This window comes from Amblyomma maculatum, chromosome 3, assembly GCF_055883805.1.
Source record: "Amblyomma maculatum isolate TAMU_Amacu chromosome 3, ASM5588380v1, whole genome shotgun sequence".
In the NCBI taxonomy this organism is placed as follows: domain Eukaryota; kingdom Metazoa; phylum Arthropoda; class Arachnida; order Ixodida; family Ixodidae; genus Amblyomma; species Amblyomma maculatum.
The window spans coordinates 205,747,465-205,772,288 of record NC_139346.1 but is presented as its reverse complement, the minus strand read 5'-3'; the positions used below and the strand labels follow the sequence as shown (position 1 = coordinate 205,772,288).

At 41.4% G+C, this 24,824-nt stretch overlaps 1 protein-coding gene across 1 annotated transcript in view; it reads right to left on the bottom strand.

Moving 5' to 3' along the window:
• Nucleotides 1-1,409: 1,409 nt before the first annotated feature.
• The window catches only part of LIMK1 (LIM domain kinase 1), a 39,638-nt gene continuing 16,223 nt past the window's right edge, over nt 1,410-24,824 (bottom strand). Inside the window, exons 8-13 of the mRNA XM_084599392.1 lie at nt 21,935-22,085; nt 19,554-19,832; nt 17,913-17,978; nt 13,839-14,093; nt 11,437-11,591; nt 1,410-9,579 (exon numbers count right to left, since the gene is read on the bottom strand). Coding sequence (XP_084455518.1) covers nt 9,345-9,579; nt 11,437-11,591; nt 13,839-14,093; nt 17,913-17,978; nt 19,554-19,832; nt 21,935-22,085 — 1,141 coding nt within the window. The 3' untranslated portion in view covers nt 1,410-9,344. The remainder of the gene's footprint in view (nt 9,580-11,436; nt 11,592-13,838; nt 14,094-17,912; nt 17,979-19,553; nt 19,833-21,934; nt 22,086-24,824) is intronic.

Sequence of the window (24,824 nt, the reverse complement as noted above, 5' to 3'; positions counted from 1 at the left end):
TAAACAAGAATGTTAATGATGAAAAATTTTGGCAGATGACATCATTTTCTACATGAACATATCTTTTTCCCCTGAAAAATAAAAAAAGAAATGTTGCAAGCTCTCATTGAATTTCTTCCTCTTCTGTTCAACTAAAAACATGATTGAGGGGCAACATGCACATGCTACTGTGTAACCATACATATATATGTTAATTGTTGTGTACAAAAATAATGGCAAAAATGCTAAACATACGCGAGTTGTTGCGCGGTCTCTTTTTTAGTGTGTATGGTACATCGCAAGAGTGCAAATAACAAAAAAAAAAAACTCTGGGGCACTGAGAAAAGCGAACTTGAAGCTGCTTCTAGAAAGCTTGCATGTGAAGTGAATCCATAAAGGTTACACAGAGTGCAAGTGCTGGCAAAAATTTGCCAAGTGGTGGATAAACAAAAATGTTGTTCTTGCTATTACACTAGATGTATTAGTTCCTGGAAACGCAGCAGTGCAAAAAGTAATAACACATAAAAGCAACCAAAACTGGCACGGAAAGAGAGGGGGGCGAGAGTTTCGAGACTAATAAGATATATAAATATATACATATATTTTACGAAAGTGTGAATGGTCGATACGCCTTTTCGAGAGCGAGAAAAAAAAATCACCAAAAACTTGTTATATTGCCGATGTTCTTGATGTGCGTGTGTCTCGATGAAAATTGTGCTGTGTGCGTATGTGTGTGCGTGTCTGCGTGATAGGCGCGACATAAAAAAAAAAGTCAGCCGCTCTCTATATATGTTATGACAAAATGTGCAAATGCGCGCCTGTTTCTTTTTTTTATCTGACCCTGCCCTTGCATTTTCGGGTTTGTCATGCGCTCCTCTTTGCATCAACCTTGATCAAATGAGTTCGCTTTGTCGACAATAAAACTTACTTCTTGGTTCCAACTGTGGCGTCATGTCTTTTTTTATTCACAAGACATCTGATGGATGTCCAAAGCGATCCACAGGTTTGCATCCAAGTGCACTTCAAATGGATATCCAGCAGACTTCAATAAAGTGCTGCCCAACATATCTGTTCATTCCAAGAACATTGAAAATACAATTTTAAGAACAGGGTAGGACAAATTTGAGGCGGAAATAGCAAAAGAAAGAATTATGAAAAGAAAAAGTTCTCACTGCTACGATTACATGCAAGGTTCTTACTCATGCGCATACATCAGGTGTATCTCACATAACCTTCTGCGCTCTATGTCGACGATTAAAGCATTTCCATGAATCTCTGGCACAACTAAAAGAAAGCTATTGCTGCAACAATTACATGCAAACTTTCTCAATGCAAGGCAAAGGTTGGGGGGATGGAGAGCGAAGCAGTTGCAGGGCAGCTACCACCTACATGCTTGCAGCCATGAGAGCACGAAAAATCTGAGTTTCGACTTTCTCCTCGTCGAAATTTCATTTATTCCACATAAAATCAAAATTAACAAAAGTTCAGTCTGAAATATTGCATTCATGAAATAGACCGAGATGGCATAATTTCGGCAGTCGTGATATACACCCTCTCTGCTGCACTAGCTCTTCTGTAATAAACTTTCAACATATGGGTCAGAATCACAGAATCCGGCTCGTAGCAAAATCCATACCTTCATGATCACAACTGTTAAACTCGTATAAAAAGTCTGGGATCAAATATTGCATACAAGTGAACAGCCCCAGGTGATTTTACTCACCTACACCAAAAATGGTCACCTTCAACTTCGGCAGTGCACTCTTTTAGAACTTATATACAAACTGTCAATTTCATATAAAAACAAAGCATGTATATTTTCTTAGATGGATGCCTATCACAGCCCCACTTAATGGATTAGTCTAAGCACGTCTACAATATTCCAGCTGCATTTGCTACATGTTCAAACATCACTGTTGAAAGAACAAAAAAAAAGTCAGCTTCAAGGTAAGAAGTTACTAAAATAAAGCTTTCAAAAGCCAAAAGTTAATGCAATTATTAACATGGCCTGAAATATTATTGACACATTCAACAGCAATCTGTTGTTTACTGTCCTGAAATGCAGTCAAGAAGCAAAATAAAATGGAGCTGCAACCATCCCAAAGAGATGTAAAAGAAATGTTTTCTTGCATAAGCAGGCTGCAGTACAAAATGAAATGAAAGTATAACTTTAATGTGAATAAGTTAAAGTATATATGTACATATATTGAGACAGAGGGTAAATACAAAGTAAAAAATAGAAAATTGTGCACCAGAATAAATAACCTTTTCTCTATACGGTGCAATGTTTTGATTTGATGCATGCACTAAAATCATCTGGAATGGATTATACATAACCTAAAATGGACAATCCAAAGTTTACCCTGAATGGCCAAACTCCAGACGATGCAACAATTGGAAACTCTTTGGAGATGCTTTGAAAAACACTCGGGGGCAATATTTAGCCCAAACAGAATGTGTCATATCAGGTGCCCAGCTAGCCATCTCGTTCTCTTGAGCAGAGGCATATGCACGCAGGCAGCCAAGGTCATTGTTTGGCCTGCAAGCTTAGCTAGTAAACCGTGAGTAAATGTGAAAAATGTATGTGTTCCCTGCACATGACGGTATGAACAACTTATCTGTCCCATGGCCCGTTCAACATTCTGTAGCCCCGATGCAAAGTGAGCAGTCTGCATTCAGACTGCTCCCTCAAACTCAATTCACCACTGGACAATTACAAGCTACTCACATGAAATCATGCCAAAAGAATTGAAGCAGGCCTTCCAGTAAAACCTCATTAATGTTTTTTTTTTCTTTTAAATGCAGGAAAAAAAACTGTCCAGAAAAGACATTTAGAATTTAGGCTTTCACTGCATAGAAGTGTAGAGTACCATTTATAGACACCCAGTATGCACATCCAGTATGCAAAATCCAGTCTGGATTTGCCCTGTCCTAAGTGCGGAAAAAGTTTAGTAAAAAATCCTGTTCAAAGAAGGCAATGACGAGTCAGGACCACTTTCTTGCTTGTTTCTGTATGATTTGCCCCCTTGAACTAGTGACATGTGGAGAAGCCATCGCGATGGCTTATAGTCGCCGTTTTTTTGGTCATGCTGTGTCCCCCAGACTTGGCCCGCATGTATGCAAGCGAATAGTTGTAGTTATCAAATGGTTCACTCCTGTGCCCCTAAGGCACCGCAAAAAATCCACCACGTTTCTCCTCATGAAGTCACGTTCCGCAGGGACGGGCTCCCCCCGTATGTTGCCTCATTGGCTTTCTTTGATGCTTCGCCCCTTTGCACCTAAGCACAACAGGAAAGCAACTGTGGAGGGTGAACACCGCTGACCAGTTTTTCATGATGCAAGCATTCGTTAGCATATGTCTAGTTGATCGCAAAAGGTATTATATGACAATTTGTTGAAATTTCAAACATGGAAAATGGGAAATCGTGTTATTCGAAAACACATTAACCGGGATAAAAATAGTGCAGCTCTATGGGAGATGTCTTACTGCCTGCAATTTTGTGCGTACGAAACGAGAAATAATATGAACCGATAACATATTACATATTAACGAAGTTCTACTAGTTGAGTCTTTTTACAGTCCTGTTACCTCAAGTGTGCTTACAAAACAGTGTTACATTCCCCTAACCTACAAAAGATGATTGAAATTACATCGGTGGCAGCAGCACTGAGCTCAATACAAATTCCACTTCAAAGGGGCACGACAACTACTGTGCCACAACAAAAAAGTGTGTCCAGTCCTTCGCATGTGAAGTAATGTATACATGATAAAGTGAGCAGAAAAAGAAAGTGCATTAACATTAATGACAGTGATAATGCCTAGAGACAGCTACGACAACACCTCACTGACACCAAGTGGTTTCAAATATAAATTATTGTGCTCTGAAGTTCTGAAGTGCAAAAAGGAAACATTTAAGTGAGGTCATCCAACAGCCTTTTGTGGCCATTTCACTACGTGCCACATCCTCTGCCCAAAAGGATGAGCCTCCAACAATGAACTTTCCAGCAACTAGCTGAGCACCCAAACAAGGATTCCACTCGCGTCTCTCTACCACTCAGTTCACCCACAAAGTACAGCAGTCACACACACACAGACAAACCGGAGAAAAGATTGGCATAAAAACATGGTACGAGTGCAATGTATAATATGTACATGACCTTCAGCGAGCAGTCACACTTGTGAGAAGGAAACATGGAATGAAGAAAAAGGAATGCACCGAGAACACTGGTCTCTAACAAAATGAAACGAGCAGACATGTCATAATAATGTGTCACAAGAGTCAACAAATAAACTTTACTCCACTGACTGCTCAGCAATTTGCATTCCACAGGTTTTCCTATATCAAATTCATCAAAATTGAAGTGACGACAAGTTTGAATGCAGACAACACTGTTAAAACACCTTTCTTTCAGCTTATGAAAGAAAATGAAGCAAGAATGCTAGAACTTGTTAGTCTGTCAAATACAACACCATAAATATTTTCTCCCAGACGTGAATTTCATTTAAGCTACAGTACATACAAAAATAAGCATACCTGTTGACACAGAAATTCACAATAAGAACCCATGAAATGAATATTACAATTTGCTCTGTGAATGTAATAGCAAATATATTAAAAAAAATTGCAAGTAACTGGCAAAAATTAGCAGCCTTCAAGAAGAGGGTTCAGTCGGGCTTGTTAATGCATGTTGATGGAAACTGTCAGGAAGCCTTAACAGATGGTACGGAAGAGAATGTAGACAGCAAACAAGTCTGTGTTGTTCTTTTCACCTCATCTGTCAGCATCGTTGTCATTTCAATCTTTAGCCTTCATTGCTAACCACAGACGGTTAGAGTGACAGAGCAAAAGAAGCTTAAAATTCTAGGCTTCTCGCTATACATAATGGACAGGTGAAGTGGAAATGCTTGCTTTGGTACATATCTCACAGCAGCGGCTCTATCCACACAGCAAACGCTGGTGACAAGTCAAGCTAGGAAGACGTGATTGGTATCATAAGGCCTTCACCACGGTAAAATTAAAAATGGAGTGCAGCAACAGCTAGAACGTTTAGACGAGAGATAACTTACTTGGATGGAAAACATAGTTGCATGGGCATTGAAGCTTATTGAACATAGTCCCTGCCAGGCTTCATAGCATTCATACTGTGTGCCTTCATTGATATAAGAGGTAACACTGTATTATCATTTATTAAAACAAATGTGAAAACACCCACAATGCTACTACTAATCAGCAGTTACTGCACGCAAATGCACTCTTTCCAGATGTTACATAACAAGAAAAAAATGCTTTTTCAGTCACCGTTTCTCATTCACTTCTTTATAGCCTCAGCATCTCAACCCGATTGCGGTATACTAGTATAAAGAGAACTATTATTTCAAACAAGCTCACAGAGCCTCCCATTAATTTGTATAACTCCGTATCTCATTTTAATAACAGGTACTCAAATACATAAGCACAAATGCAACACAAATGTACACGTGCAAAAAAAAAAAAAGGTAGTGCATTAACTTGAAATAAAACTCACAGTCCATGCAAGCTTTGAACAGCAACCAAACATGGCTCTGATTGATACTGCTTGCTGTTCATTCATAAATAGTATAAGTTTGGCCTTACAAAGTGCTAATACAAAATAATTGGATTCATAGATATTGCATTTAAAACAGTAACACAAGAAATGCAGCCAGAAGATATTTCATCCAATTCAGCCTAAAAGCCATGTCCAGTGGAAAAGAATTTACACTTGTGAGGAGTACCCTGGGCAATCCTCACAAGCATGCAATTCCTCATGAGGAATTGACATGCGTATCTTCTGCAGTGTACTTGGCACACATTACAGTGCTCTTGGTTTGATTTGGTTTAGAGTATTCAACATCCCAAGGCAGACCAGGCTATGAGGGACACTGTAATGGAAGGCTCAGGAAATTTTGACTGCCTAGGATTCTTTAACATGCACCGACATCACACAGTGCTTTAGTAACCTCCATAAGAGCCCAAACAGTATTAGCATGCTTGCGTTCCTTCGGTGTCTTTAATGAATTAGGCAAGACCTATATAACGATTCCACACCAATCTGAATCCTCCTGCTCTTTGTCAGCAACAAAAACCGGTGTAGTGCCAATGGTGCCAAGATCCATTATATTAGCACAGCAAGTGACAAGAATGACCATGAGTCCAGTTACACCAAACTCATTAATTCAAGCTTAACGGACCAATGACTTTGATGCGATAGCTGCACTCTGCAAGCTAAAGCTGGGTACTGCACGTGTGCAGCAATCACGAGCATGGCGTTGGCAGGCAGTAGCTGGCAGCTGACATGGCCAAGCACCAACTCAACGTACGGTAGTCTGGCATTAAGTTTGGTAGGAGCTGCCAACTCGGGTCTCTCTTTTCACATGGGGCAGTGATATCAGAATCAGCCTGCAAGGAACCTTGCATTCACGTTACCCCTAGGTCACGCAGGCCCGTTCATACGGCTCGGTTAAAATAGGGCTTTATATGCTGGGTGGCAGAGCTTAAATGTCTAATTTTTTTTTGTTTGAAGGCTCAAGAGCTTTAATTATAAGAAGTGCATCTTAATATGGATACTGATAGAAACTGATGCCTACAAATAGTACTATTTAGTAACTCTTTCTCCATGCAAACATAGCTAAATGCATCAGCACAATATGAAATGTGAGTGAAAGGCCCCGATATGTTTACTGAACCAGACTCCAACTTATAGTGGAGATTAAAAAAGAAAGGTAATAAATAATGCACCACTTTCCAAATATAGTATAAAACCACATTGATCAGGGCCTCAAGGGACAGCAAAAAATCTAAAGTATTTTTCATTCAAAATGTCAAATAGCTACAGGACATAAAAAAAATGAGGTTTCGTACCCCAGAAAATTAAGTTGGTGAAAACAGAAGGCAATGGTCACATGCTTTCGAGAGAGAGAACTAGTGATTTTTTTTTAAATACCAATTTTTCTCAACACCACCTTGCTGTACTGCATACCTAGTGTCTAGGATCATCAGCAGCAGCTGAACTATACTGACTGCAGAGCGAGGGCCTCTTTCATATTTCTCCAATTAACCCAGTCCTGTGCTAGCTGCATCAACGCCTGCAAATTTCCTAACCTCATCCGCCCAACTGATTTTCTGCTGCATCTGCTACACTTTCCTTCCCTTGGAATCCAGTTTATTACCCTAAGCGACCATCGGTCTCTTCACGCTACATGTCCTACTTATGCCCATTTCTTCTTGATTGTGGTTAGAATGTCATTAGTTCAAATTGTTTTTCTGACCCACTCTGCACGCTTTCTATATCTCTTAAAAGTCTGGAATATGAAAGCATAACTGCTTTAAATAACAAGCAGCCTATTTGAAAGGTGCAATACAGTAGCAATGAATACAATGTGACTTTGGACACATCTTAGTATCTGGATTTGATTTCGTTTTAGGAGTGAACATGTATTTCAGCTATGTCATATCAGGTGTTAGCTTTGCTCCAAATACTTCATCCTTTTTTCTCTTTTTGTGTGTTTGGTACATGATGGCCTTAGCTACCTACGTGCCATAAAATCGAGCACAATGTGACACTTTTTTCTATCTCTGCGGTTATATCAACAATGATGCACCACTTACCTTTTGCATTTATATTTGCATGAATGTATAACCTTATGCTACAATGGCCAGTGCAGCTTCTATATCGTTACCATTTGAAGCATTGACGACATTAGCTCAATGCAGTGTAATCCACTTATAACGATATACCAGTTATAACGACCAAATTCTTGGGATTTATCAGTTTTCCTATTGGCCCTGTGTACAGATAAGCCATATAACAATAGATTATTGACGCCATATCGGACGTGATAGCTGTTTAGCCACCGGAAGGTGTCTACCATAAAAATTTCTCTGAATGTTTGATAAAAAATAAAATACTGAGAAGAGGATGCCATGAAAACTCAACCTCAGTGCCAAAAACGGACCGGCGTGGAGAAATCTGTGAAGAGTAGTCCATGCAGTTAGGAAATGAGTGCTATCATCATCGCAATCACTGCCTGTCGCCATGCAAAGGGTTCAGCCGTATCGTCATCACCCAATTGTGCGTCCGTGGAAAATGGCGCCGACCAAGACGACTGCATGATAGCGCTCGAGATGAAACAGCAGATTCACTGGGATTTCCTGCAGGGTTTCAAGGTTGGAAGCCCCGCGAAATAATATGGGCACTCTATGATTTTAATGAATCGTCAAAGCTGGGGATGCCCTGCGGTTCATACAGTCACTGATCGGTTTTATGCATGCAAAAAGGACTGCCGCCAGCATACACACTACTGGTAGTGATGCTCACAGCGGTTGTCAAACTTCAGCTGCCGCTCAAGCGAGAGCGAATTTCCAAATTTTTAAAGCATACGCAAGTTATCTATTTATATATCCTGTAAAAAAGTGTTCAGTGCTTTTTATAATGATGTGTTCTTTTGTTCTTTTCTTTTTCTTTTCCTGCCGTTCCAGATATAATGATAATCAGTTATAACGATCGGATTTTTCGCTTTTCTCAACATCGCTATAAGTGGACTGCATTGTATAACATCATTATTAGGTCCAAATCTATGCTCCTACAAAGTCTCACAATGACAACTTGCTCGTTATAGTCTATAAATAAACAAAAAAAATTATGTTGCTTGCATGATCATTAATAAGGCAGAATAGAAATAGGCATTCTGGTGTGGCAGTTATTTACCTCCCATGACCTACTAACTACTAAGTGAGAATTAAAAAAAAACTTCGTTGATGGAAGAATTTTCAATATAATTTCTTGTAAACCTGATACAAATTATTTTCACTTCCACACATGCAAGCTAAAACCTTCTGATTGTAAGAAAGAAAAAAAAAAGAAGACCTTCATTTAAGGCATATTTGAAAACAATTATCCATGTTTGGTTGCTATTTCATATATGCATGGACAGTGCACACAATGGCATCAGTAAGCCAACATCAATTACCATGAAATTAGCAGTCCGGCACAAGGCTCCCAGGAAAAAGAAACTGAGCTACAATAAAAAAAAAAAGGCATTAAACAATGAGCAACTGTATACTCCATGTGAACCTGTAAGAGCGCCGAGGCAACATTGCCTCACTGCAACACACCAAAACAAAGTACCGAGATAAGCCCATTGTGTTCATTGTGAAGTTTCAAAAACTACTGCTCTAACAAGGCCCACAAAAAGATCCATCCATAGTTCAGGCACAAACACTGCTACTGTAAGCATGTAGGCTGGAAAAAACAAAAAATGTGCATATCAAGTAAATAAAAACTATACCAGCATTATGAACAGGCAAAGACAGCACGTGGCGGCAGAACATGGTGAGCTAAGGGACTCAATCCAGTTCCAGCGATGAGCGTGGAGAATCCAAGGCTTGCTCGCTAATGGTCCTCAGTGGAGAACGTCTGCACTCTGGTGGTGTGAGCGTTTCAGGTGTGGAGTCTGTGCCAGCAACCACTGAACCCTGGTAATTAATGATGTCACTCATCAGTTCCTTGGGCACAGGACTGTCCACTATGAGGTGCAGGGAGATCCCTTCCAGCCACTTCTGAAGAAGCTCAAATGGCGGCCTGCACAAGAATGGGCGCACATACATCCCGTTAGGTTTCTCCCTTGTTCAGGGACTCAATAGGCCACAGACAGTTTGGAGCGCATTTTTGGAGCAACCAAATGTCCATTTTAGAGAGGTGAAATCAATGTTGGTTTCAGAAGTGCGTGCTACTGACGTGCCATGCACACATAAGTTGGGTGTTGTGGCACAATGACCAAGATATGTTGCTTTCTGCTTCAACCCTTAAATACATCCACCCTTAGAGTTCAATGAGTGCACATGACTTCCAGTACAGGTCACACATCCTGTTTCACTGCTGGCTCATGTCATGTACACACCTGCACTCCAATGTTGAACTATGTTCAAGTGTCTGGTACTCGCACATTTTCCGCAAAAAGGAAACCACAATTATTCCCCCCGAGGAACAAAACACAAGCTGTGCGCAAGGCTTGCAAAAATTCTAAACAGGTAAACAAGGATGGGATGTAAGCATCCTCCACAAAGCAAGGTGTTGTAAAGAAACAACGGTGCTAAGCAATGCATGCGAAATCCAAGGTTGCTTAACAGCCAAACACTACATCTTGATGTACATAATCATTCAAGTATACTCATGAGGTAGGCTTTCACAGCTGCCACTTCCCCAACACTATGATAAGCATTATATCCATACCAGAGTGTTGAACCGGAATTTTTTCGGCCTCTGTTCAGGTTCCCGCCTTTCGGGATTGGGTTCGGTTTAGACTCCGGAGGCATATTCTATTCCGGATCGAACTGGTTCGACCCTGCCTGAATCGGTTCAAATGGGTTCAAGAAAAAAAATCTTTAGGTGTACTCTTTTTACTCTGCTTTTTTTAATACTGAGCTTTCTTTCCCGTTCCAGCATGTAAGTTTGAACTCATCTGTATTACCCAAGGCCCACCCCTCATGTAAAACACCTTCACAGTGGCATTTGACGTACTGAAAATAAATAAATAACTAAATAATAAAAGCAGAAAATCTTGTCGTCAGATGTGATGGGCTCCACCTGGCTGTACAGACCTCAGCAAAATGTTGCTATGTGACTCATTGCGATGTCGTCGAATAATAGGAAAATAAAATTATTTGCATAACGTTTTTATTAACAGATTCGTCCTTTCGTTCTTGAGTTGTACATGATCATATATTTATTTATCTAAATATTTAACTCAACTTATGAATTATATGCTATTATTCCATTGCCTGGGAAGGATCTCAAATGGGACAACTTTCTCCATGAGTGGCACCATTGCACAGTGCAGTGGCCACCTGTGGTCAGGATGTGTTCGGGATGAAAAGATAGCCCGACACCAGAGATGGGTGCTATGCATGAGGCAGTATATTTTCCGCTGTTCTTGACAATTCTTTTTTAAGATTTTTCGATATGATTGAGATGTGCAGTGGTGTGCAGCGGTGTTTTGGAAATAAGCAAGAAGAGCGCTTTACAAGCAGCAATAAAAGAAAAAATAATGAAGGTAAGTTGCCAGCAAAAGTGGGTCGGAACCGTACTGCAAACCGGTTCAGAACGGTTCTTCCAATTTGTTCCAGTTCGAGTTCAGTTCCAAGATATCGGAAAAAATTTAGCTTCGGTTCAGTTAGGGTTCCAGGCAAAAATTCGGGTTCGGTTCCAGTTCCAGTTCGACACCCTGATCCATACACATGAGCCGGATCAAAGGACAATTTAGGATGACTCAAGACATTACCGCAAACTGTAAAGTTGATTCATAAATGCATGATAACCAAAGAACCTCTAACACTTAAAGGTCTGTAATTATAATGAATGTTTTCACACCTATCCAAGTGGCTTAAAACAAATATTTAATCACCTACTGTAGCTAATGAAGCAGTACAAAGGACACACCTCTTTTCTGGATCGACGTCACAGCACAGGAAGGCAATGCGGTAGAAAGGCTCAGGACAGCTGGCACAAAACTTTTCCTTGAACACAACGGTGTTGAGGCCAAAGTCATTGCTTCGTGGCAAGTAGTCAGGGTCAGCTTGTACCCTGCCTATGATCTAAATGTGAAACAGGTTGTAAAACTTATTTCCAATTTCTTTGAGCACCAAGGTATGAGACAAAAACTGCACAATTCCACCTTAAGTACGCATTTCGGCTTAAAAATATATATGCAGTTAACATTACACACAATAGAATCCTATATCTAGTACATGGCGGAAAGCAAACACTCAGCTTGGAGAAGCAGGGCACAGAACGGCAATTCAAACATTCCATGAAGCCATTATATTCTGAATCAATCATGCTCCTTGAAAGAAAAATCAAGCATGTCAAAGCAGAGGTATGCTATCGTATTACAGGCTACGTAAAGCACCCATCACGATTAGGGCCTCTAGTTTCCCATAGAATTCTACTAGAAGTCCTATACTCATTTTTCTTTTTTCTTTTTTTTTTTTATGTTGCGGGTATCAGTAGGAAAAAAAAAACAATAACCTGTGTGAAGTTCATGACCTTAACTCGATTGAGAGCTTTGATGTAAAGCCACAATGGCTTGACATGTTTCTTCCCCTATCGTTCGAGTAATGCAGCACACTGAATACTGCAGCTTTGGTGACAACGAATTCTATCCATGGGAAGAGTCATGATACTGGTGTTATTTGAAATAATTTTTACAGCATATGCAAAAATTGGTTTTCATTTTAAGTAATGCTCTGTATCCATCCTAGCGGCTATCAGGCTCTTAAAGTGAAATTGAACAGCAGGTGGATGCATTTTTTTTGTAAGGAAACAACACGTTTGCAGGTGTGACGTGTCTCCCTGTGCACAAATAAAATGCTCTATTCCCAAGGCAGGCTGTGCAATGCACATGCTAGCCTAGTCACGCATGATGATCAGATCAATTAGAGCAGACTTGAAGCAAGGCATAATTCATCTACAGTCAAATCTCGCTACAAAATTTTCAAATTTACGAATATTTTAAATATCCCCACCATATTTCCAACATTTTCAATGTAAAAGCATTTCAGAGTTACGAATGTCAGTCTAACGCACATTTCTGAATAGTGTGTGTAATTTACATTTTTCATCTATATTGAAGGAACATCAATATTACGAATTCAGCTAAAATTAACAGCGCAGCAACTCTCACATAAAATAGATACCACCATTTCTGAGTGTATGCACCATATGCAGCAGCAGTAGCTATCGTCATTTTTTCCTCTGTAATCAAGGAACATCAGCATTACGAATTCAACTAGAATTAACCGTGCTGCAGGTCTTGACTGAAACAGAAACTGATGTTTTTGTATGTTCTGTGTACAGTAGCTATCATCACTACCATATTCAGTGCCAACTCCTAGCACCACCACAAAACTGCGGTTTATTTTGCAGTAGCCTAACAGGCGTGGCCGCACGTCTTTTTCTCTTTATGCTGTGTGTTGTCTGTCGGTAAGTTGTTCGAGGGGTGTTGCGAGCGATCCTGTGCAAGGTTTGTGAGAGATCTGATGATGAATGCAACCAGTGATGGCACCAAGAAAAAGCAAAAGCAGTTTTCACTGCAGGAAAAGGTGGACATATTGCAAAAACTTGACACAAAGAAAAAAGAAAATTGACCTCTGCAGACAGCATGGCATTGCCGCATCGACCATTGCAACTATTTTGGAAGGCCAAGAGAAGATTTTGAAACTTCACTGAAGACATATATTGAACTTTGACGTTTTAATGCACATGAACAAAGTCTGCATTTTTACTGCTCCGTACAATGACATCCCGATAAGCTGTCCTGCAAATCGGAAGGCTTAGAGGCATTCTTAATAGATCGTTTGTGCTGCACATACCAGAAAACCGATTTCTTCAAAGAGGCATTCCGAATCGATCGTTCGTGCTGCACATACCAGAAAACTAATTTTTTCAAATAAAGAACTTTTGAAGTGAGTGCAACATTTTCATTTGAGGTTTTGCTTGCCTGTGTACATGTGTACTGCCAAGGTACGTCATTTTTATACTTAGGTTTTACTGCTGCTTTATAAATTCAAATTTTTAATTAGAAAAATATTTCAAAATAACGAACAATCTTTGGCAGTCCCTTGTGATTTGTTATATAGAGATTTGACCGTACAAAAAGACACTGTTGCTGGTGCACGAAGCACCACGAACACTGATGGAGCAGATTTAGTGTTCAAGGTAAATTTATCAGCCTGGTGACTACCTACAAAACGACGTCACCAAAACTGTATGTTCCCACAGTGGTTCAAAAAAAACTGCATAGTTCACAAAAACTCACAGGAGTGATGCAGAATCCAGCTCACCTCACACAGAACGATGCCAAAAGAGAAGAGGTCCACTTTCTCATCGTAAAGCTTGCCCGTCATCATTTCTGGTGCCATCCAATAGGGGTTGCCTACTACTGTATAGCGCTTCTTGCGCTCGGGTCGCTTCCCAGGGCCGACGGTGCCGCCTGGGCCACGCTTGGCCCCACCGCTGCTACGGCGGCCAACCCCGGCCACACCAGGGTCACTCATGATGCGCGCGAGCCCAAAGTCTGCCACCACCACTGTCCGGTCCTGCAGCCACAGTCGTGAAGGTTGCATCTGAACTGCATGGTGCTGGCATCTGTGCAGGCTGTCCTTACTACATACAGCCTTCCAGATTCTTTAAATATATTGCACGAGCATTAACTTCCCAAGTGCTGCTGCACCAGAAGACATGAAAGAAGAGGAGCCATTATGAGGGCAAAGGTATGCCTGCAATTCCTACTTCTGATGTTGGCATCATAAGGTAGGCAGTTCTGATTAACGTGGAGCAACCTCTGCCAGTCATCTGCTGTTACGCATCGAAGTCCCAACAGGCTGCCACTCACTGTTTGACGCCCCACATAAAACAAGACTACCAGGAATAGAACCCATTGCAGTGAAGAGCCTAGCATTCCCAAGAAATCACTTGCAATCGTTACTTACTGGTGCGCTGATACAGTTACAAAGCAAAGCAATACAGCTCTCATAGAAACTTTGCAGTTGAAGAAAAATTCATCCTGATGCAGGGTTCAAACCCAGGACCTCCACCTTCTGAGCTAACCCAAAAGCTAACTGCTTCAGAAAATATTGCAAGAGCAGATTGACTAAGAACTTGAAGTGGGAATGGTGTTTGTGGTGTCCAGTATCCGAACGGAGGGAACGAATAGGCGCAAGCTGCAGCTTAGGGTAGACTATTTATGACAGAGAACGTGAGCATGTGAACTCGAGAGAAGGGAGAGAAAAGTGCTTATGATGATAGAACTGGTGTATGGAAAGCGAAACTGAAACTTGAGGGATACAATAGTGTTGTTTTAAAGTTGAGCAGAATTCTGCGCGGTAGAGTAGTTGAGGAGAGCATGTTGCCGGGCTAGTTGGTGATCCATTAAGTAAAAAATTTAGCGCAAAAAAAGAACACAAAGGACAAAGAAAAACACATAAGACGTTTGACGAGCGCTATCAAACGCGCTCGTCAAACGTCTTATGTGTTCTTCTTTGTCCTTTGTGTTCTTTTTTTGCGCTAAATTTTTTACTTAGCGGTAGAGTAGATTTGTTAAGGGAGTAATTACTAAGCAATAATTAATGTTCTGGAGATGCTACCCAAAAAACAACCAGAGACAATCGTCATGCATTTTAGCTTGCAATGCTACGCATTTGCATAATCCAGAGCCATGAACACACAGTAGATGGAACACAAATGCAATGCTATCAGTACTCGGCGATAACATTTGCTTCACAGGGCAATCCCCGCAAAGCAAGTTATCAGCTTCGTGTGAAACAACAGCCAAGCACACGATGCTCTCTCTCCAGAAGCATGAGCTATGCTCACACTGGTTCCTTTTCCAGATTTCTGCTCTGCTTCAATTTAGCGCTGCTGCACTTAGAAATCGACACTCGGACGACATTATTAGAAATCCGGATGGCTGTATGTTTTGTGTCTCCCCCACTGATTGAGATACAGGTGTTCAAAGGCATCTATACTGTGGTGTAAAATATCCACTGTTCCTTTACACAAAACCAAAAGCAGGTTTATGTGTGCCGGACACAACACACATCCAAAACAAAAATTATCGAAACTAAGATAGTAGCACCGGTTTCACAGACACATCCTTTTGGCAACTGTATCCAAACTGTTCAACTGTACCAGCAAACAACTTGTGGCCTTAGGAACAGGCTACATTAGCATGTGCCTACAAACCGAGATAACTAGCTTGGTCAAAAGTTCCTCTAAAACCAGGTTTACTACTCTGCTATGTAGCGGAGCTCTCTTGAACATCTGTGATATTTCGAAGCTATGATTGGGTTTATAGGGCTTAACAAACGTGACGTCAATTATGAGGGACACTGCAGCAAATGCCTTTTTGCTTCATTCAAGAGTTACATTTTTCAATATTATGTGGTTTGAATCGTACGTGTTCCTGGATAATACACTTTTCCTTGTGATTTTTTTTTTTTAAGTGAATTACTGAGGATCTACTGTGTTTGTCTCAATGTGTCCCAATTCCTGAGAGGCCACCTTTAGATGCACTGCCAACAAGCTGAACAAAAACAATCATTTTCTCTGTGACAACTGAGAGGTCTACAAATTTATGCATAGAAAGCAGAGATCTTAGGGCTGGTTCAGCCCAACAAACATATTAGCAGAGGCTGAGTGACAGATAACCAAATAAATCCGCTGAAAAGTGTTCCCTGTATCCTAGAGTACTTAAGATTGGTGGGCGGCCAATAGACAGTGCACAAGGAAAATTTAAAAAAAAAAAAAACAAATTCAAGGTCAAAAAGTAAAATTTAACGAGAATTTCCTCTTAAACCTTGTTTTCTCCCTAATTAAAGGAAGTTCCCTAACTTCTAAATTTGATAAAACAACTTCTGGAACGGTTGTACACCATACAACACTTGGAATTATGTTCACAGGTTGCTAATGGACTTGCCCAGTCTAGACCATCATGAGAGCACAGAAAACGGCCGCATTACACAACACAGCTCTAGATGCACACCAGTCACTTTTGAAGGGCTTGTCAAGCCAATGTTAAAATACACGCTGAGAGCTAGTGAACCATCATCACTTAGTATGCTGCCGAATTTATGCAATGTCAACATCCTGTCTCAGTTTATCAGTGACTGGCATAGACTTTGACACAGACTCAGCAGAGAGGCTGCCAACACCAGCTTCATCATGGCATCAAGGTAATTCTACATAGTTAAAGCACAGTTACCGACTTTCGTGTACAGGGCACAAGGCACATGGGTGCCATGATACAGCCTACTTCTAGTACTAATTTCACACAGGTGACACATGCTAGTCAGTACCAACTGTCGGGAGCCCAAACTGACAATTCGAAGAGGTTAGGTATTTCAGTTGGAATTAACGTACGCTGGTATGTGTGTATGAACTCTGAAGCAGATAGCGTAAAGAAACACATATTCTTGTAACCTATCCCATTTGCTAATGTTTGTTGTGCACAGCCCTTGGGCTAGAAAAAAATGTCTGCTGAACGTTAATCATCATCCGCTGATACTGTTGAGACATTACCGGTTTAAGGTATATGAAGTATCAAAAGCATACAATACTTCTCTAATAGCCAGAATTTCATTAGGAAAAAAAAAATTGTGTCAATGGACAGGCAATGAACTACAGTTAAACCTCGTTACAAGATACACTCAAGGGAACCCAAAAAGGTGTCCCTTGTAACCAAGGTCTCTTGTAATCAAAAATTCCTATCAACTCGTATGTGTGATAGTTTAGAATCCCTTATCTAAATTCTCTTCTGTATCGGTGTCTTGTTTTGTTGCAATATGTCAGGAACCAAGGAGTGCCTCCTTTTGACTGGGAAGTCAAAATGTCCTTATTGTTTCAGCCACTGTCATCACATTCCTTTGTGACTGAAACAGGAACATCTTGACTCCTCAGTAAAGAGGAGGCACTCCTTCTTGGTTCCTGACATATTGCAACAGAACAGGACACTGATATGGAACAGAATTTAATTAAGGGAATCTAAACTGTCGCACATACGAGTTGGTACGAGTCAGCTGCATTGCATGAGTGTACCTGGGTACATTGTGTCTCTTATAAATAGTGAAAAAATTACTTTAGGGACCTGGAAAAGTTGTCCTGAGTAACAGAGTGCCTCTTGCAACCATGTCTCTTGTATGCAATGTTGTTAAAATGGCAAACATAGGAAAACCAACCAAACTATTTTCAAGTGTCTCTTATAAAAAAGTGTCTCTTGTAACCATTTCTCTAGTAACGAGATTTTACTATGGAGTGCAGGCCCCCAAATGCAAATTCTTCAAGGTGACTTCATATCTGCGTTACTGGCTTCAGTAATCCCCAGAAGCTCATTATAAAGCAAGAGTATGTAATGAACTTACCTCTTTAACAAGACAGTTATGGGAGTTCAAGTCTCTGTGAATGATATTCATGGAGTGGAGATAACACTGAAAGAACAAAGAAAGAAAAGTGGATGTAGAGCAGTTATTTCAGCCTTAGTTTTAAACACTGAAATGTTACTAAGTTGTTCCTCTTAAAATGTTCACAAAACCTCAAGTTGCAGGGGTGTTGCCTGAGGGGAGATGAGAGTGCGGGTGTCTGCTAGTAAGTACCCAAACTGAAACTGAAGTTTTCAGACGTGAATTCAAGCATTTTCAAGATGCCACAAACACTTTTCTTCTTTTATTTTCAAGAAGCAAGAAATAAAGCATTTTATCAAAAACGTTTTTACACCTTCTAGTATATTCATTTCAGTATATGCAAAATTTATAGCATTTATAGCTCAGCCCCCTTTATTTATTTATTTATTTTTTTCAAGCTCAGCACTCATGTTGACAATATCTTTTGCCTTTTCTTCAGCGATCTTCCTCGAAGAGTTCAATTTTAAGACCCATGTCATATAATTGATAGCTGCTAATTTCTCAGTGCACCTGCCTGCTGAAGCATTCAAACTGGCAACGGCTGCTTCCAATAACTACATTTTTTTCAGCTGCTGCTTCACACTTTCGCCGCCATGCTCCTTTTTAGCTTCCAGAAAAGCATGGCAATGATGTCCTTCAAAAGCCCCAAATGTCAATAATTTCTTTCTGATTGACAAATTATTAGCACTATCTGCTCTTTTCCCAGCATCACGCACAATCTGCTGGGAAACATAGAAAATTTCAGGTTTTACATGGCATCTTGCCAATTTACATTGAATCCTCACTCCACATTTCCCTACCCATAGCTAAGAATAAGCAATAATTTAACCACATTCCAGAGGTCTCTGTGCAATGAAGTTACACTCACAAGGTGATAAAAAGCTTGTTTAGGGCATCTGAAGATCAATCAAGCTCAGGGTTCTCCCCATGACGGGCCACAGTGGTTTTGCCGCCCACATCTCAAGCAGACTGCCTGCCTCTCCATCCAACCGACTCACCCACTACCACACACACACACACAGAGGTGCACAGAGGTTGCACAAAAGAGGTCAGCTTCATGAGGTTGCTCACCTCCACTAGTCACTATATAAAGGTTCCCGATACTGTATACCTATAAATGTAGCTCTAAGAAAGCTTTCTTTTTTTTCTCCATTGAAGGCTACAGTTACGCAACAGCCTGACAAGCGTTCAATATTGTTCTGTTGCTGCAGGCGACAAAATGGCTGGTTTGATTTTTGAGCAACCTCATGAGATTAGGTTGAAACCTCTCAGCAGCCATTCGTCACCTGCCACCAAATCATGCCAAAGACAGGCCCACCAACTGTCGGGAGATAAGATTCTCACAGTGGTCTCAGCGGGAACCTTCCAGGCGTTACCAACCACAAAGAACCAACAAGTGGCGTTCTTCTGACCGCAAATATCTCTGTTTCTGCTGCGGGCAACCCGACCAGTGCGGACAACCTGACCATGTGAATCGGCACTACCGCCTCTGCGAAGAAGGGGCATGCCTTTTCACTCACTCCTGCTTGCCGGATTTTGATGCTGACTCAGCCAAGATAAGATGAGGACCATCCACCAAACAGGCAGTACTTTCCCACTCACCATGCCAGCAGCAATGTCTCTGGCCAAACGCAACCTCTGCAGCCAAGGGAGAGGCTCACTCGAGTCGTGGAGGAGGCAGCGTAAGGAGCCCCCACTGACGTATTCAGTGACCAGGTGCAACCGCTTGTCACGGTACAGCACACCGATGAAACGCAGGACATTCTCGTGGTGTAGGGACCGCAGCACAGCCACTTCCTTGAGGAAGTTTCTCTGTGCTTCCTCGTCCAGCCGGTGCAGCTCTTTCACTACCATTACCTCACCTGTCTCCCGGTGGGTCACCTGCAACAAGGCAAGCGCAGTGCACCCAGAAAGAGGTCATACCTACCACATGCACCATAACAAGAATTCATAACTGAAGCTGTTCGATAGAGAAAAACAAATACTAAAATAAGTGCCAAGTTTCAAGTGACATTTATGATGGCTCTTGCACCAGCCTTTCACTAGGCTGCCTGCATAATCTAGTAGACCATGATGCTACCTACCATATTTATTCGAATAAAAGTTGCCTTGTGTTTTTAAATTTGAAAATCTGAAGTAGGGGGGGCTTACCAAACGAAACCAAAGCACAAACTAAAGCAAGAAAAATGAGATATGAAGGATGCTACGGTTTGGTTACAATTTTTGTATGTTCGATGGCTTTTCATGCACATTCAGCAATTTCACGCATGTGTTCAGAGACAACATTAGATGGCCCAGATGGCAGGCTCTGCCAACTCTGGCTTCATCCTTGAGATGAGAGACAGATTGAAATCCCGGTCTCTAGGCCCTTGGACCCCAAGTTAGACACGCTGTCCCAAGGCCTCAAAGGCATGTTTGTGTGGCTGGTTAAAGCAGGGCCTTTATATCTATGTTGGGTGGTCTCTCATGTAACTTGGTTGCTTATGACTGTACACTAGTGAGTGTGCGTGGAATAACAGAGGCAGAAATTAAAAGACAAGCGATTAAATGGGCAGCAATGGACATGCATATCAAGAACGATTTGCAAGGGGTGCTGGCATATGGAAGCTATTAACACCGCCGCGTCACAAACTTAAAGGCAAAGCTTAAGTGAACCGCTAATTTCTTCTTTACTTTTACTGCACACACAGCGCTCACAGAAATGTTAGTGGTTGATGGAAAGGAAGCTGCTCAATCACGGCAGTAGCAGTGCTGAAACATTATAGTTGGAACGACAGTGCTGGTGGCACTGCCGGGAGTAATAGTTGATAGAAGCACTGACACCACATGCACGTTTCTTAGCGCCGTGTATGGGCAGCTACAAGCCCGAACAGTGCTTTAAAGCAATTGACCAGAGGTTTGGATTGTCACTGTTCTTCATCAATCGTCACAAGTGCGCCTCATTCGGTAAGCATTCGGCGCTCATTCAAGGAAGCATTAAAGAGGGCTACCATTCTCTATGCTGAAGAAACAAACAACTACACAGTAGACATTCCCATCAGTGTGAACAAGCATTTTAAGGACCTACTCTGGAAGGACCTACTAATGAAAGGGCATTAACTTGCTTGAACTGGACATGAGAAAAGAGCTTTCCCGACAGTTGTGTGTATCAGAGCTGGGTGTGTAGTTTGCTGCTTTCCGCATCAGTGGTTGTTTGGTGCTACACTACAATGAAGTCATTTGCAAAGTGTGAGATTTCGCTAGATGGCAATGTACTGTGGAATCGCAGCAAAGGTGATACAGCAGAATTATTGAAAGCAATGGCACAAATATGGACAAGAGATCCAGCAGCCAATTAGTTTTCATTGTAGAATGCAACTACGGATACGTTCTTTACACTCTAAATTTCATACTGCAGTTTCCAAGGTCATTCACTTGCTCATTTGACCTTGAGAAGGAACAGGCCTGGTGCTCGGTTTCTCCTGCCCATGCCGCTGTCCACTTCTTCGTCTGCCTCGTTCATAACACTACACGGGGCCACCGAGTGATCACCTTTCTCACGGACATGGAGGCTCTTTGCTGTGGTATCATAGGATTAGGCAGTAGGTTTAACAACTGCTTCACCAGTGCTTGGTTGTGCTTGGTTTCATTATGGGTAAGGTGCGTGCCGGTCTGAGTATGTCAACGCTTCTACACAGGCATCAGGCAGAGTCTGACCATCCAAGCCAGTATGGCTCGCTGAGAAGCAGCAGCAAAGAGAAAATGTGATTGACTCGAGGCAGACAACAACAAACAGCGAGAAGCTCGCACGCCAGTATGACCGTGTAGCCATGCTAAACAGCGCTTACGCTCAGATAATCATGCTTAACCGTAATAAACCTTCACAATTTTTTCCCTTCTCTTCTTGTCATGTAATATGATGGGGGCAAACTGCAATCATGTCAATGCAATAATCTGTGCAGTTACACTACCACGGTAACTGCCACGATTTCCTCGCAGCTTACCAGATAAACTTGTCCAAAAAAGCCCTTCCCCAGGAGTTTTCCCTGGACCAGGTCTGATGCCCGAAAAATCCTCTGGTTCTTTGGCTCAATGCGGAATGACTTGGTCCTGCTGAGGTCATATGATGGCTGGCTGCCACACGCAGCTGAATCACTGAAAAAGATTGGCACAAGGGCATCTGCATCACTTTTCAAAGAATCTGACTTTAGCCTGACCTATGCTGCCTGCCAAGTGGAAGTGCTCACATGAACTGACCACAGCTAGATGCATGAATTGCAGTAAAATCTCATTAGCTCAACCTCTGTTAATTCAATACATTTTAACTAGAACTGCAGTCCCACCAGATGCCTACAGACTGGCTCACACCAGTTAATTAAAAGGGGGGGGGGGGGGCGGGGGGGTTACGTTGCGGTACAATCTGCGAAGCTAGCAATTGTATAAACTGATCTCCTCAAACATGAATGGAACAGTGGTGACCACTCTCCTGGGCATGCCCTCTACAGAAGGCGCAACGACGATTGAGCCTCCCCCCATTGCTGAAACACTGCTCAGTAGCATAGTTTCAGTTTTACTTCTCTTAAAATCATGACATCCCACCGTTGCCACCAGGCGTGCGCATTGACCAGTCGCACAGTTTCAAACATTACTTTGCATGTCCCAGGTGTGTTTCATTTTGGGATGGCGCCACATTATCCTAATGCCTACACGTCTTTCTCCCTTGAATACCCTTGCTTCCTCCACTCTTTTTGAGTGTGCTGAACCGTAGCACTTTGCTTCAATGCATAATCTGTTCAGTGAAGCATCAGCAAAATTTGATGGAACTGTTTATGAAAAGGCACCACTGCTACTACACTGCACCAGGAAAAACTCCGCAGAGGCACTTATGATTTCCTGACAGTCCCCACAAAGAAAACCACTTGATGAAACCACGAAATATTATTGTCATCGCCTAGTTTTCATCTCATGCAGAGACAGTCATACTCCAGGTGTTCATTTTATAAAATTACTTCTATTCAAACTTCTTTTGGCATTTTTTCAGTAACAAACATTCGATAATTCAAATTTTCAGACAATTAAAACATTGTTTCTGGTGCTTGAAGGCCAAATTATTGAGATTTTACTGTGTTCTTTTACACTAGTCATTTGCATAAGTGAACAATGAGCCAAGTGATCTCTGAAATCCTTAAAGGAAAAGTCTACTGACTTCTTTAAAAAAATATTTTGCTTCATTCGAAACCTCCATCTTCAAATTAACGACTACCCAGATGTGGAGCTGAGAAACAAAGCAAAACAATTTAAAAATTAATTTTTCCACAGAGTAGTTTCATTTTCTCACTGGTATCCAGCATCTGCAAACACTGAAGTCGTGAACATAACATTACTACAGTAACCCTATGCAGCTCTATGAACATGACGACTGCCGCGCCGTCTAGGTTGCGTGTAGAACGTTTCAATTAACTAAAATGCGCAAATTTTGTTAAAACTTTAATTGACAGTACAAAGATAGCTTTAAATAAAATGAAATGACTGAGAAATGAAATGAAATAATATGAAACGATGAAAAGACTGAGGAAGGTGTGAGCCTTGCTAAAGCATTTACTGACACTGCCAGTGCTGTTTCCTTTCACTGAGTGTGTATAGCAGGACAGCCAGGTGTGGAGTGAGCCTTAGCGGGAGGGACACGTGCTGTTAGTTGGATGTGGAGCATAATTTGCATTCATGATTTTTGTTGTGATTTCACTGTGTATAGTTTTAAACTTCTGTGTAGCAGGCTTCTGCTTTTTCTCATAAAATGTGGCTATTTTGGTGGCAGCACATGCAGAGGCTATTTCACACACATGAAAGCTGTGTGCTGTTGGGAATTCGCATACCATACCTGGCTTATTTTCTTATCCCTTTGCACTTTAAAGGGATCGTCTGCTGCCGGAGATAAATACTATAAAATATTGGCATATTCTGGTAGATCTTGCTACTCGTTGGCAGTACCGAGGCAGGAACTCGCAGTTTAAGCAGGAATTACTTTAAATTGATCAACAAAGCCAGGTTTCAGCAGATGGCAGTGTCATACTGTATTCTTTCTTTGCTATTAACACAATATCTGGTTGGCATGTCTGAAGTGAATATACTACGTTTTATAAGTATGCCACAGCGTCATACAGACAGTTATTTGATTTCAAAGAAACTTAGGGCAGCCTTCCTTTTCCTCTTTCAATAAATTACAGCTACTTTATTTTTGAATCTTCCTTGATTTGCTTTTGGAATGCATTCAAAACCGAAAAATCACATAAACAAAAATGCTGCTATACTTTTAGCGATGCTGTCATTTTCAGCGCTGCTACAGGCAGAAACAGTTGTTGGTATCCACAGATACCAACATAGTCCCACATAGTCCCATAGTCCCAGCAATGATACATCAGGGATAAGATTAGAGACTCATTAAAGGGGCCATGACAGGGTTGGTCGATGCATTGCCGTTTTGTACTTCTGTGAATAATGTACAGATCTGTGATTCTACATGCAAAGTTTTAGTGCCTAGCGAGCGATGCATATTAAAAAAAAAATGCGATAAAAATCGGAACCGAGAAGCTCCTCCCACCGAGAGTGACCGCCATTTAAAAATGCTCTTGCGACGTCACAGAGTATACGCGGCGGAGCATAGTCTGCAATGCAGGCTGCAATATCAAATGACACGTCTTTCTCTTTTGTGGACGATTGCCACAGTGGTCATCCCTCATACAGATGTGCTCAATGAAGATATGTTACCGCACAAAAGCGAAGCAGAGTATACATGTTTTCTTCAGCATAAGGCACGGTCACAGTCAGTGCGCTGCACAGTTAAGTTCTATAGCTTATCGACGTACGATCAGTCGTATTACGTACACCGGCAACGAC